The 15,992-nt window shown below is 41.8% G+C and overlaps 1 protein-coding gene across 1 annotated transcript in view; it reads left to right on the top strand.

Annotated features, from left to right (window-relative positions):
* The window catches only part of HYDIN (HYDIN, axonemal central pair apparatus protein), a 347,261-nt gene that overhangs the window by 222,249 nt on the left and 109,020 nt on the right, over positions 1-15,992 (top strand). Inside the window, 2 exon segments of the mRNA XM_027516055.1 lie at positions 11,764-11,871; positions 12,555-12,636. Of these exon segments, the coding sequence (XP_027371856.1) occupies positions 11,764-11,871; positions 12,555-12,636 (190 nt within the window).

Here is a 15,992-nt window from a genome sequence, read left to right as displayed (position 1 = left end):
AGCTGAAATTTTCATGAGTAACTTTATGGAAAATTTTGAAAAATTGGATCAATTCCTAGAAAAATACAACTTTTGAAAACTAACTTTAAAAAAAGAAATACAAATAGTCTTTTAATCAGTAAAGAAATTGAATAGTTTCAAGTCTTTCTATAATAAAACAGTAGTCCTGATAGACAAAAGCAAGTTTTTCCAAGCATTCAAGGAACAAATAATTCCCAACTTACACAAATTATTTTTTATATTACTTATTTTTTTATTGAAGTACAGTTGATGTATAATATTGTATAAATTACAGGTGTATAATATAGTGATTCACAATTTTAAAGGTTATACTCCACTAATAGTTATTATAAAATATTAGCTATGTTTTCCATGTTATACAGTATGTCCTTGTAGTTTATTTTATACATAATAGTTTCTAACTTTTACTTCCCTACCCCAATATTGCCCATCCCATCTTCCCTCTCCCCACTCGTAACCACTATTTTGTTCTCTATATCTGTGACTCTGTTTCTTTTTTGTTATATTCACTAGTTTGTTGTATTTTTTAAGATTCCTCAAATATGATATCATATAGTATTTGTCTTTCTCTGTGTGACTTATTTCAGTTAGCATAATGTTGTTATCCAACCATGTTGTTGGAAATGGCAAAATTTCCTTCTTTTATGGCTGAGAAGTATTCCATTATACACACACACACACACGTGTATATACATATATATATATATATGTATATACACACACATATAGACACACGACATCTTTATCCATTCATTTGTTGATCAACACTTAGGTTGCTTCTGTATCTTGGCAATTGTAAATAATGATGCTATGAACACTGAGGTACGTGTATCTTTTCAAATTCATGTTTTTGGTTTTTTTTCCAGTATATACCTAGGAATGGAATTGGCAGGTCATACAATAGTTCTATTTTTAGTTTCTTGAGAAACCTCCATACTGTTTTTCTCAGTGGCTGCATCAACTTATGTTTCCCTCAGCAGTATTTGAGGAGTCCCTTTTCTTCACATCCTTTCCAGCATTTGTTATTTGTGTTCCTTTTTATAACTCTTCTGATAGGTGTGCAGTGATAGCTCATTATAGTTTCAAAAATTTGCATTTCTCTGATAATTAATGATGTTGAACATCCCTTTGTGTGCCTGTTGGACATCTGCATGTCTTCTTTGGGAAAATGTCTATTCAGGTATTCTGCCCATTTTTAAATCAAATTGTTTGTTTTTCTGATGTTGAGTTGTATGAGCTGTTTATATATTTTGGGTATTAACCCCTTATTGGTGATATCATTTCAAGTATTTTTCTTCCATTTAGTACATCTTTTCATTTTGTTGATGGCTTCCTTTGCTTACACAATTCACAAACTTACATAACTCTTGAGAAGTAAAAAGAAAATATTACTTACGTCATTTTTTTAAACTAAACTAGCCAAAACCAATTAAGCCAGATCAGAGACATAAATATTTCATGTCATTATCACTCATTAATTAACAAATGTGAATGCAAAATATCCACCAAAATGTTAGCAAACTGAACCCAGCAAAGGATAAAAAGATGGAATATCATGACCAAGTTGGGCTTATTCCAGGAATGCAAGATTGATTCAAGATATGAAAAATCTAAACATGCATCACTTTACTATTTTAAAGAAATATGGTCCTTTCAATAGTAAAATTAAGGAAAACCCATTTAATAAAGCTAAACAACTGTTCATGGGAAAATTCCTCAACTCCATCAAGGAGAATTTGAAAAACAATAATATGTTAAAATTATTTCCTTTAACATCACAAACAAGACAAAGTTGCATTTCTATTCAGTAATTTACTAAAGAGCCTGGCCAGTGCAAGAAGATACAAAAATAAATAAAAGGGGCTAGATTTGGAAAGAAAGAAATGAAACTGCCATGTTATGATTACTTATATAAAAAACTCAAAATAATCCATAGCAGATTATTAGAATTAGGAAAAAAATTTAGTGAGGATGATGGATGGGTATGAGTTATAAAAGCCAAATGCATTTCTGTGTACCAGCAACAAATAAAAAAGAGAATGCAAATTTTTAAATGTAGGAATAAATTTAACAACATTGCAAATATCTTTATGTATAAAATAATTTTATTAGAACTCATTTTAAAAGATGTAAATACAAGGTGAGACATACTATGATCTTTGCTTTAAAAGACTCAATTTGTTAAAGATGTTATATTTCTCCCCAAAATTATAGTTTCAATGCACCTATAATCAAAATCCCAACAGGTTGATTCTAAAATATTAATATATATGCAAGAGCAAAGGGACAAGACTAGTCAAGTCCCTCCAAAGCAACAGGTCTTTCTCTACTGGGTTACACATTAGTATGAAAATATAGTGATTTTAATAGTGTGGTATTGGTGCACAGATAGGCGAATGGACTAAAGAACAGAATAGAGTCCAAAAACAGACCCATACATGTATGGGAACATAACTAAGTTGAAATCATAAAACAAAGGAGAAGGAATGGTATATTCAGTGAATGATCTAGGGACAATCCACTATCTATGGTGGAAAAAAAGCCTAAATGCATCCCTAAACTCACACTATACAAAAAATTAATTCCATATGGGTTAAAGGTATAAAAGTCTGAACTTTAAATATGAAAAAAATGTGGGATGATGCCTTGATGATCTCTGAATAAAGGGGAATTTTTTAAACAAGATAACAAAAGGCTTAAGGTTCAAAATAACAGAAACTTAGAAACTTTTCATAGTTTCTGCCTTAAATTTGAGAACTTTTATTCCTTTTTACACCATAGAAAAGAATGAAAGACAACTTACAAACTGAAAAAGGTTTCAGCATACATATTACCTTAAAATTATTAGAGTACATAATACATACAGCATGCCTTTGAAGGAAGAAACATGTAATTCAATTTTAAAAGGGAGGAAATGAGCAGTTATTTCACGGAAGAGATCTGAATGGCCAGTAAGCGTATCAAAAGATGTTCCATCTTATTAGTAATCTTGAAAATGGAAATTAAAACAACAACTGGGCACCACTGCACACCCACCATATTAAATGCAATACGGCCATACTGAATGTTGTTGAGGGTGTGGAGGTTAGAAGCACATGCATTGATAATAGGCTTCTAAACCAACACAGTTACTTTGGAAAGCAACATGTCGCTCACTGATCATTGATCCTGAACATTCCCAAGGCTATGCCTATCTGGTTTTGTACCATCTTTCTTTGGTTCTGCTTCTGTTCTCAGCCCAGTTGGTCAGTACGTGCCATCAGTTTTTCCTCAAAAGTGTTTCCTGGATCGGTCCTGCCTTCTAGCTCCTAGCCACCCTCTTACTCAGGCATCCGTCCTTCCTGGTTCCCGCCGCACTGCTAGACAGCTTGCTTCCCTCTAGCCCACACCACATACTGCTTTTCTTCGGGCTACCGCTTTCATCATCTCATTTCCTTCTCCTGACATCTGTTGCTTTTCAAGGCCAGACTTTCCATCTGTGCTTCTCTCCATCAGTAATCTCTCTCACCAGAGAGATTTTTGGCCTCTAGCTTTTTGCCTTCGGCACAAGTGCTCCACATCTTGGAAAGCCCTCCTCTTAATCCTCTTGTGTCAAGCACCATCTCTGTATGAGGAGCCAGAGGAAAACAGTACACTAGTCACACCTTTCACTGCCTTTTTCAAATTCAGCTGGCTTTTGGCCCGTTGCTTAACTGAAACTGCCTCTCTGGGTCAGTAATGATTTCAAACCCAGCTGAAGCCCTTTCTCACTCCACAGTGTTCCTTGACATTCACTCTTGTTTTATTGTGAAATTACATCATGTAGGCAAAAGCATGTATAACACATGCACATAGCTTAAGAATAATAATGAATTCAACACCTACATCTTATCACCCTCATCATAAATATAACACCATTGGTAAATCTGAAGCCCCTGATGAAAGAGAACAATGTGAGGTCAGCCCCCAGCTGTCCTGCTTATCCTCCATGCTGATGCCCCTGGAAGCCCCCCAGGCCTCCCATAGCCCATTTATCTAGAATCTCCTCTCCTGCTATGATGTCCAGCTAAAAACAGGGGATCACATTTGCCTCTGGGACTAATGGGAGGGTTTCACACCATGTTTCAAGTCTGAGCTTCCAGAAATAAGTTCCTGCCTTTGTAGTCAGCCTGCAAGTGACTCCAGTCCAAGAAAAGGGCGACTTTTCACTCTCTTCATATTTAACTTAAAAGTGATCACCATGTGAGGAATCGTACAGTCTGCTTCTGTTTGCAGTTTAATTTAGTCCAATTTCCTGAGATACGTTACCCCATAGAGAAATGAATTGGGCTGCCTTTTCATTTCAATTTTGAGTGTTATAAAACTTCTAGTACTGTTTTTATGTTATTATAGAAGAATTCCAGTTGCCTTATTTTAGATTCATTCTTTTTAAGGCATCTTCTCAATGTCTCAAATTCAGTGGAGGGCGTCAGGCTTTTAGATATTCAGTGTGAACTAACCTGGCTTCTAAAGGAATCAGTGGTAAGTTATAGGTGCACATCTGAACCTGAGTTAGGATGACATCTGCTTGCTTCATATAGTGATCTGATTTATCCACATGTTTGTATTAAGATTTCCCAACTCCCCCAAAGCTAGCTATATCTACTAAGAGCCAGACATGAAAGAAATTGACAATTTTTTAACGTCTGGCCCTTAGTAGATATAGCTAGCTTTGGGGGAGTTGGGAAATCTTAAGTAATACACACGTGGATAAATCAGATCCCAGGGAACTGTGTTCAATGTTATATGGCAGCCTGGATGGGAGAAGAGTTTAGGGGAGAAGGGATACACGTATATGTATGGTCAAGTCGTTTTGTTGTTCACCTAAAACTATCACAATGTTGTTAATTGGCTATACCCCAAAACAAAATAAAAAACTTAAAATTTTTTAAAAGAAGAAATTGACTTTAAAAGCTGTCCTGTTTTGGAAACATTTCTGAAGAGCTTTGAAGCTGATTGTAAGGGAGATTTCACAGCCCACCTGTTCGGCAGCATGTAGCAGTGGAGACACCTTCTGGAGCTTTTATAGAAGTGGTCACTTATCACGGAAATCCCTCTGGAGAGCTTCAAGGTAGACTCTGGGCACACCCCTCTACTCTTACCTTCCAACAAAACTGTAGGAAGTCACTGCAGGGGCAAGGTCAACTGTGTCTTGCTTTCCATATTTAGATACAATCAGAATGGGTCCCTCCTCTTCCAGAGAAAGCTTTTAGACAATGCACTGTATGTTCCTTATGTTGTAGATTCCAATTACTTTTACAATAATAAAAAAAAAAAGCCTACTTTATGAGTCACTGCCTTGGGCATGGCCTGGCATGAAGTAACCAGGGAGGAGCCTTCTCCTGTTGTCCAGGAAAGTGTGAAGGGCATCAGCTTTGGAGCCAGGCTGACTTAGCTCAGCCACTGACTTACTCTAGGAGTTTTATCATCTGAAGACTGAAGACCATCATCATACCTACCTCATCAACCTGTTGTGAGGATTTAACTAGGCAGTCCTTGAAAAGAAAGTAAAAGTATTAGTCCTTTAGTCATGTCCGACTCATTGCCATCCCATGGACTGTAGCCCACCAAGCTTCTCTGTCCATGGACTTCTCCAGGCAAGAATTCTGGAGTGGATAGCCATTCTCTTCTCCAGGGGATCTTCCCAACCCAGGGATCAAACTCAAATCTCCTGCATTGCAGGAAGATTCTTTATCATCTGAGCCACCTGGGTCAGGAAGATCCCCTGGAGAAGGGAGTGGCTACCCACTCCAGTATTCTTGACTGGAGAGTTCCATGGACAGAGGAGTCTGGTGGGCTTAAGTTCATGGGGTTCCAAACAGTCAGACACAACTGAGCAACTAAAACACAGGCAGTCCTTAGAAAGGCCCGACCCTGCTTAGCTTCCGAGATCAGACGAGATCGGGCGCGTTCAGGGTGGTATGGCCGGAGACTAATATAATAGTTGAGAGAGAGTAAGAGGTGCTAATTGTTGGCTACGGTTACTTTATTAGGGCCTGTCTTAGTCCATTTGGGCTGCTAAAACAACTACTGCAGACTGGGTGGCTTAAAACGACAGACGTTTATTTCTTACAGTTTTGGGTAGACAAGTTGTTCTTAAAGAACCACGGGTGATTCGGCGGATAGCTGCAGGGAGATCCATTGTTCTGGAAGCAGCAGTTCCTTCTGAGAACCTTTAAAAACAGTATAAGTAACTTGAGGTCTCGGCTGTTCGGTTGTGTCTCACCAACGTGCAGCTTAGAACAGGTAGGCCAGTTGGAAGCGTTCTGGGACATAACAGAGGGCTCAGGCAGGCTGCTTTCCGTGTCAGAAAGTGTGTAGGTGCCAGATGGGAGCAGATGATGGTGATGGCAGCGCTGTTGACGGTGATGACAATGATGGAGACTAGAGAAGCAGTGAGCTGGGGGTCAGGGCTGGCCACAGTGGAGGTACGCATGACAGGAGGGCGGGGATAGCAGCCACAGTGGCAGGAGAGGTGCTCGTCCTGCTGCCGCTTGATTTTTAGTGTGTTCACATGCCTCTTCCTCTTGGTATTGGGCAGGGAAAGTTGCCAAATGTACGGGGAACATAGGTGATTGTAGTGCGGCCCCTCAGGCTCCTATCTCCATCCCCTCTACCTAGCCAGCCACTCAGCCTTGCTCATGGACGGGCTGGGGAGGCGGCAGCAGTGGGGGCTGGATCTTGGGCTGCGGTCTGTGAGGATGAGCTCCTCGCCCAGGGCCATGGTCCTGCCATCCCACCTCCTAATCTGCACAGGAGCGTCTCGCTCCGTCTCCATCTCCGTCTCCACCTCCTTGACCAAGGCCGCCATTATCTTTTGTCTGAATGTCTAGCACTGTTTTCTGTGCGAGCTTCCTGATTCTTATTTTGTAAAAAAAAAAAAAAACCATATAAAAACAGAGAACATCCCATTGGGTTATATTTTCCATCGCTGTTTACGGCATGGTTCACAGGTTTGGGCGTGCTAGGGCTGTTCCCTTCAAATCCCTGCCCCTTTCTACAGCCCAAATGAACTTACTGATCATTTCACTTCCCCATTTAAAACGTTTTAGAAGACTCCCCATTTTCCTGAGGATAAAGTCAGCTCCTTAGTGAGACATACGAGGCCCTTCAGGGTCAAGCCTTCTGCTCCCCGCCCTCCCCTTATTTTGAAAACAAAATGAGAAAATGACCCACAGCAGTTGCTGGTGTCCCATCAGTGCTCCTAGCATGGGTCCAGAGGTCCAGCTGAAGTTCCAGCAATTCAAGGCTGTGAATGTGTGCTGTTTGACAAGACTGATTTCATTGTCAAGGTATTTTCTCCTACAATTATACCTCCTATTTCCATTGCTTTAATTTATAATCTGTGCTACACTAAGCAAACCATACATCTTTACTTGTTAGATCTTATCAGGTGGTTTTTTACATTCCCATTCTTCCTCTCAGCTATCTGACCTACGCTTCTCTCAATTTCTTAAACCACCCTCTTTCCTTCCTTCCTGCCCTTCTTCCAACACTGCACCTCAAAAACTGCCCTAGATTAGATAGCCCCCCCACCAGTTCCTGCTTCTAAATGGAGCAGATTATAATCATCACTTTAAATTACATTAAAAGTAGGCAAATTTCAGAGCCTCTCTGAGCACAAACACAAAGCCTCAGCCACGTTTCCATATTTATTGCCCGGCTTTGTGGTCTTACACTTGCTGATCTTTCCACATTGGGAAGCAAATGACAGACGAAACAGATGGGACTTGCTCAGCACCTTCCCCATCAGCACTCACTCTGCCACATGAGTGGGCGAGGCAGACTGCAGACATGCACACAGGGAAGACAGCCTGCCTTAGCCCTTCATTGTGGCCCAGAAGGCAGATTCCCGCTGGCCACCCATGCTGAGGTGGGACACAACTGCATAGTTGGGACTGTAGGGGATGAGAACCATAACCTCCTCGGCAGCTCGGGGCGGGTGAAGCAGCTCCCACTGAGCCAGGGCAGTGCTCAGAGAAAGGTGTAACCAGCAGCCACAGCACCCAGGGGTGGGCGCATCATCCCAGTGCACCTAGCCTGTGTACCACCAGCCTCTGCTGCTGTCAGTAATTTCAAAAAATATTAAATGTGAGCCAAACAAAACATACCTGCAGGACCTTTTTATCCAGCCAGTGGCCATTTTCACCCTCATATATGGATGTTCCCAGACTCCAAGTTTCGATGAATCTGCAAATTAAAAGTCACTGTCTACTACAAGGGTACCCCTCTTTTTCAAGACCTTGTCTGCACCGCAGAGACTTCAGTGGCTGTGCAACATAACACCATTCCATCTCCAAATGTGGTCTAAACCATGATACACAGCATTACCTGAAACACCAGCCTGTCCTTTGGGGTTTTGTTTTGATGGAACACTGCATCCAGGTGAAGGGAGACCAGGAAAGAAGAGAGGTGGACTTCTTTTAATTTGTAACACAAAAGATTGCATCGATCGTAACTTACCCATGAATTGAAAATAAAATATGGAAAGGGAAATCGCTGAGCCCAAACCAACGTGGCTGACAGACAGTGTCTGACATTCACACAGCCCTGTCACAGCTGAGGGGAGGGCTTCTTTGCTGGCTCCTTCAGCAATCCTGACATGGGCAGCTCTGCAACTGGAGCAGTATTGATTTTCCTTGTTTGCCACACATTCTCTTTTAAAAATAACTGAATCTAATCCTGTTTGGGTCAGCATAACAGGAAAGTAATCATCTGTTCCTGAGAGCAAAATGAAATTTGATCCAAAAAACTCTCCCAACATTCTATTTCAATTCTTTGAAGCAGGTTTTCCATTTTAATGATAAGTTAAAGCCTTCATTATGATGAAGCTTTCTCTGTCTGCTGCCTGTTAGCAGTGGGTCAGCTTTGCTAGTCTCCTTTGTTTGTTTCCAAAAGACCTCTTGCTTCCCCGATGTCCAGGTAGCATTGTCAGCTGAGGTGTCTGCAGACACTCTACAGCTTCGTATTTTTACTTTTCAGATATTCCCATATGCTTTTTTCCCCCATCCAAACCACATCCCAGCGGGGTGCAAATTTTGGATGAGAGTGCTGTTATGCGGGGCAGGGACCTGCAGAGTCTCCCCAGAGAGTCTGCTGCCTGGGGTGATTTAATAAATGCTCCGAATCACCCTCTGCTGGTCGTCACTGTCCCGAGCTGGTTAGGCTGAGTGACAGCGCCACATTAATTATCAGCTCCAGCCCTTCACTGTCCTCTGGCCTTTCCTATCCACAATGGGTCCTAAATTTGGCCTTTCCTATCCACAATGGGTCCTAAATTTGGCTCTACATTAGAATCAACCTGGGAAGACATTAAACATCTAACTCCTGGGCCCTACTGAGACCTGAAGAATCAGAATTTATCCAAGGATGAGGTTCCGGAGTCTAATGAGCCTCCCAGCACCCAGTCCCTCTGTCCTTTGCCTTTGAATGGTATCATTTCAGCCCAAGATAATGTCAGCCAGAGACACCTGACCTGAAAGGAGCCAAATGGAAAGTTGTGGGAGATAAAAAGAGCTTTTCCACAGTCTTATGAGGCCATCCTGGATGGGGATGGGGGTGGAGGTGGAGGTGCAGAAGAGCCAAATCACCCTGCATGCTGCCTTCCTGTTCTTGTTCAACCATCCATCCATCCATCCATCCAGTCAGACCTGTACTGAGCTCATGCCCTGTATCTAAGACCCTGGGCTTTGTGAGTGGTGAAGAGGAAAGACCTTGAACACTGCCCTCCAAGAGCTCACAGTGCTTGGGTGGTGCTAGCCCAGTGTTTCCCCAAGAGGAAACCGAACTGGTCTCTCTTCTAGAAAAGAGTAAGCGGGAGTCAACTCAAGTCTTCACCAGGCAAGAAAGTAATGACATTAATTTTTCCCATCATGCTGATTTTTCTAAATGTGGTAGACAAAACTAGTTTTTAATTTAATGATACAAGGTTTTCCTTGAAAATAAGCCTACTGATTAACACTATAATGTGCCTTCACTTCATATTCATTTGAATAGTTACAATTTAAAATACTGAATACCAAGTATGGGTGAAGATGTGGGCCAACCAGAACTCTCAGCACTGTGGGTGGTAATGTAAACTGGTGTAAAGTCACCTTGGAAAATGGGCACTTTCCTATAATTTTAAACATACGTATACCATACAACCCAGCAGTTCCCTTTCTTGGAATTTACCTGAGAGGAATGAAAGCATAATGTCCACAGAAAGACATGTACTCATTTATTCTTAGCAACTTAATTTATAGTATTAAAAGCTGGAAAAAGCCAAGGTGTCTTATCAACAAGATGATGGATAAACACTCTAGTCATCACACATACTGTGGAATACTGCTCAGTGATGAAAAAGAAGAGACTACTGCCCCTTGGAACAGTATAGATGATTCTCAAAACCACTATGCTGAGCAAAAGAAGTCAGACACAAAAGAGTACATATTTAGGATTCCACTTACATGAAACTGTAGGCACAGCTTAATCTACAGTGGTAGAAAGCTGATGAGTGTTCATCTGGAGCCAGGGTTGGGGGTTGCCTGGGCAGAGGCACAAGGGAACTTCTTAAGATGATGAACATTTTAAGTGCGGTGTACATTAATAAGGTAATGATTATACTGGGAAGGTGTATATATATACATGCAAAAATTCATCAAACTGTATGTTTAAAGTGAGTGCATTGTGAATGTTAGCTATACCTCAATAAAATGGATTTATTAGGTGACACTCAACAAGGCAGAAATCGTGAAGTCAGAGGGTAGTGGAACTTCTGAAGGTTAGGAAATGGCACTCAGGTGAAGTGGACAGTATCCTAAAAAACGTGCACGTGAAATGCTGTGAAACTTCAGAGGAAGATGGGAAATGGTGGGAGCTTCATAAAACAGATAACATTTCTCCTGAACCTTTTAAGGAAACGTAGACAGCAGATGGGGTCAGAATGAATATCTAAGTGAAATTGGGTTGAAATTAATATCAGGGGCCTGAGATGGGAGAGGGGAGGTATCCTTAAAAAAGCCCCTGCACCCTGGGAAAACTAAGAATGGGGGTGACCCCACCACTCTGGCCTTTGTGAGGTCCATTCCGTGAAAACTGAACATAAGACCTGGACATAAGGCCTTTAGTACCAGCTGGTGCGGTCACCCGCTTTCCCCCTCGGCCCTTGGGGGCTCTGAGAACTGGAGTGGTGACAAAGCAAACTGGCCAGGCCAGGACCAGGGTGCAGCAGGCAAGCCACCCAGAGCAAGCATGGTGGGAGGCAGGGCCCCACAAAGGCTAAGCCCTCACTAGCAGGACTTGAGAGTGCGTGCCTCGCAACCTGACCCTGCTTTCTGCTCAGCCGGGAGCAGGAGCCCGAGTGACTCATTAATTCCTAGCTGTGCCTGCGTGCCCCTGCAGGCCATGCACTGTGTTAGAGGGCATATTAGATCCAAGTCCCCAGCGAGCTCACAGTCTAGCAGGAATGGGGAGAACAGTGTGTGAGGGGAAGCCCGGAGGCCACGAGTTCTCAGGGAAAAGACACTTGACCCATACTGGAAGGGGCTGATCAGCAAACTTTTGGAGAAAGTGAAACCTCAGTTATGAAGTGAGGAAGGTCAGTCCAAGAGAGGGGTGGGGCAGTCCCGTCTCAACCTACCTGGTCTAGGAGTTAAGAGTTTGGCCTCTAAGAAAGAGCCCACCAGGCACTGACCTGCAACAGCTGATGTGACTGTATTCCCCTGTCCACCCTATGTTTTGTAGGTTTGTGCTGTCCCACGGGGAGTCCACCCCAGTAACCTTGGCATCTGGCAGCTCGGCTGCAGTCCCAGCAATAGAGTCCCCCGAGATCGACCTAAGTGATTTTGTTAAGTAAGTGCAAACTCAAAGCCACAGTGTGTCTCTTCATAGCGTTCTTTTCTCCACACTGAATTATATTCTCGAACTCATTCTTCATGTCCTTCATTTATTCTTCCAGCAGTTTAATGAGCGCCTCCTCTGTGTTAGAGTCTTTGCTGGGCATCTGTCTGGGATCCAGAGTTAAAAATCATCTCTGCTCTTAGAGAGTATAGCCTCCTGATTCCTGAGGGATATTGCCTTCTCCATCTGCCTAAGGTCTGCAGCCAGGGTCAGGTCAAGTTTATTTAGAAGGCAGAGAAGGATGTGACAATTGGCCAAACCTGGTAGTCTCACAATAAAAATGTGCTAATAAATGATGAAGCTTAACATTGAGCACTCGGGGGCACATCCAAATTGTCTGAAGGGTTGCCTGAGCTTTTGAGAACTTCTGTAAGTCAGATAAGGCCCTCATAGGCCAGGAAAAAAGGGTTGGGGCCTCTGGAAAACTGGCCAGTTTGATGCTGTAGACTGGGTGTTTGGCGGCAGGGAGTAACAGAGCGCTGACCAGCTTGAGAAAAGTGTCTCTTGAGTGAGAACCTCACTTATTCTTTGGGGTGCAGCAGAGGAGAGAGGAAGACAGGGCCATCATGCAGCTGAAGACTGTGTTGTGATGGTGGCTGAATGAGTGATTCTCCACATTTCATTAAACTCCCTAGGACTATCATTGTGGATGAAGATGTCGGATGTGAAGAAAGAGAAAACAAAAAAGCACAAGTGCCCCCCCTGGCCATCTCAGACGTACGGTTTCCTTTCTCTGGGGCGAGTGGGCTATGAATCTTTTTCCAGGTCACTTCCCAACCAAACACCCACAGAACCATCACCTCAGTGACAACCCAGACACCTCAGCACATAGACTTTCTCTGTAACGGAAAAGCCAGTTACCCCTGACCTTGGGCATCATGCATTCTTCCCAGCCCCTAGATAGAGGCTACAAAAGGAGAACTGTCTTACATGGTTTAAAAAAAAAAAAACAGGAAGAAAGTTTATAAATTCATACTCTTAAATTCTCCTTCTAGAATGATGGCCTAAGGAAATAATCAGGAATACAATACAATATGTATATTGTATATACATAGATGTATATACAAAGATGTATGTTAAAACACTTTAGAAATAGCAAAAAAAAAAATTGAGAAAGTAAATTGCTTTGTGTCCATGATGATCTGCAATCTTTTAAAATAGGATTTGTCTCTATAGTGGCAGAGTTGGGGGAAGCAAGCATTTTCACACTTTGTAGATAGGGGTGTGAATTAGTGGAGCCTTTATGACAGGCAGTTTCATAGGTATATCAAAATTTAATGGACAAAGAAATGGCAACCCGCTCCAGTATTCTCACCTGGAAAATCCCCTGGATAGAGAAGCCTGGCAGTATACACCATGGGGTTGCAAAGAGTCGGACATCACTTAGCGACTGAGCACATCAAAATTTAAAATACACAGTTCCTCTACTACAGTACTATTCTACACATACACTTTTAGGTTTGCATAATGACAGGTAACTATCCTTGTACATAGCAGCTTTATTGGAAAGAGGAAGAAAATTGGAAACGACTTAATTCTCCCAATGAGAGACTGGTTGAATATATTATATTTGCACAAGGCAATATGATGAAGTCCTTTTTTTAGAAAATGAGAGCTTTTTTTTCTTTTAATTGATTTTGAGAAATCCCTGATAGTGGAGGTGATGGAATTCCAGTTGAGCTATTTCAAATCCTGAAAGATGATGCTGTGAAAGTGCTGTACTCAATATGCCAGCAAATTTGGAAAACTCAGCAGTGGCCACAGGACTGGAACACCTGTTATTCCAGGTGTTTCTTGACTTCCTACTTTTGCATTCCAGTCCAAAGATGGCCGATAAAGGGCAGAAATGGTATGGACCTAACAGAAGCAGTAGATATTAAGAAGAGGTGGCAAGAATACACAGAAGAACTGTACAAAAAAGATCTTCATGACCAAGATAATCACGATGGTGTGATCACTCACCTAGAGCCAGACATCCTGGAATGTGAAGTCAAGTGGGCCTTAGAAAGCATCACTATGAACAAAGCTAGTGGAGGTGATGGAATTCCAGTTGAGCTCTTTCAAATCCTGAAAGATGATGCTGTGAAAGTGCTGCACTCAATATGCCAGCAAATTTGGAAAACTCAGCAGTGGCCACAGGGCTGGAAAAGGTCAATTTTCATTCCAATTCCAAAGAAAGGCAATGCCAAAGAATGCTCAAACTACCGCACAATTGCACATGCTAGTAAAGTAATGCTCAAAATTCTCCAAGCCAGGCTTCAGCAATACGTGAACTGTGAACTTTCTGATGTTCAAGCTGGTTTTAGAAAAGGTGGAGGAACCAGAGATCAAATTGCCAACATCTGCTGGATCATCAAAAAGCAAGAGAGTTCCAGAAAAACATCTATTTCTGCTTTATTGACTATGCCAAAGCCTTTGACTGTGTGGATCACAATAAACTGTGAAAATTCTGAGAGATGGGAATCCCAGACCACCTGACCTGCCTCTTGAGAAACCTATATGCAGGTCAGGAAGCAACAGTTAGAACTGGACATGGAACAACAGACTGGTTCCAAATAGGAAAAGGAGTACATCAAGGCTGTATATTGTCACCCTGATTATTTAACTTCTATGCAGAGTACATCATAAGAAACGCTGGGCTGGAAGAAGCACAAGCTGGAATCAAGATTGCCGGGAGAAATATCAATAACCTCAGATACGCAGATGACACCACCCTTATGGCAGAAAGTGAAGAGGAACTCAAAAGCCTCTTGATGAAAGTGAAAGTGGAGAGTGAAAAAGTTGGCTTAAAGCTCAACATTCAGAAAATGAAGATCATGGCATCTGGTCCCATCACTTCATGGGAAATAGCTGGGGAAAGAGTGGAAACAGTGTCAGACTTTATTTTTTGGGGCTCCAAAATCACTGCAGATGGTGATTGCGGCCATGAAATTAAAAGATGCTTACTTACTCCTTGGAAGGAAAGTTATGACCAACCTAGATAGCATATTCAAAAGCAGAGACGTTATTTTGCCAACAAAGGTCTGTCTAGTCAAGGCTATGGTTTTTCCAGTGGTCATGTATGCATGTGAGAGTTGGACTGTGAAGAAAGCTGAGCGCCGAAGAATTGATGCTTTTGAAGTGTGGTGTTGGAGAAGACTCTTGAGAGTCCCCTGGACTGCAAGGAGATCCAACCAGTCCATTCTGAAGGAGATCAGCCCTGGGTGTTCTTTGGAAGGAATGATGCTAAAGCTGAAACTCCAGTACTTTGGCCACCTCACGTGAAGAGTTGACTCATTGGAAAAGACCCTGATGCTGGGAGGGATTAGGGGCAGGAGGAAAAGGGGACAACAGAGGATGAGATGGCTGGATGGCATCACTGACTCGATGGACGTGAGTCTGAGTGAACTCCGGGAGTTGGTGATGGACAGGGAGGCCTGGCGTACTGTGATTAATGGGGTCGCAAAGAGTCGGACAAGACTGAATGACTGAACTGAACTGAACTGATACATTAAGTAAAAATACTACATTTTCTGTTTTTTAAAGTATTTTAAATTATGCTTGTAAAGAATATTTAGTCATATGGGAAGGTGTCAGTCATGCTCTAATGTTAACTGAAAAATCAGAATATAAATGTATATACTCACACTGTGCACACACACATATATATTTAAATCTGCAGAATAACCTAATGATTGATTGTATTTTGATCTTTTAACCTTTCTATGTATTTTTAAGATGTCATAGAAAAAATTTTTTTATTTTTAAACTTTACATAATTCTATTAGTTTTGCCAAATATCAAAATTTAACAATATAGAAAAATGAAAGCAAAAATTTTCAAAATCCCACCATTCATAGAAAAACTTTAGCATTTACCCTCCCAGATATCTCTATTTGCATATTAAAATCTGAGTTAATTTATACACACTCACACTTGCAGGTGTGATACCTAGGCATATGTAATGTCACACATATGAGATGAAATGGTTGCATGGCATCACCAACTCGATAGACATGAGTTTGAGTAAGCTCCGGGAGTTGGTGATGGACAGGGAAGCCTGGCCTGCTGCAGTCCATGGGGTCTCAAAGAGT

This window comes from Bos indicus x Bos taurus, chromosome 18 (genome assembly GCF_003369695.1).
Source record: "Bos indicus x Bos taurus breed Angus x Brahman F1 hybrid chromosome 18, Bos_hybrid_MaternalHap_v2.0, whole genome shotgun sequence".
Lineage (NCBI taxonomy): Eukaryota > Metazoa > Chordata > Mammalia > Artiodactyla > Bovidae > Bos > Bos indicus x Bos taurus.
This window is presented reverse-complemented; position numbering and strand designations above follow the sequence as displayed.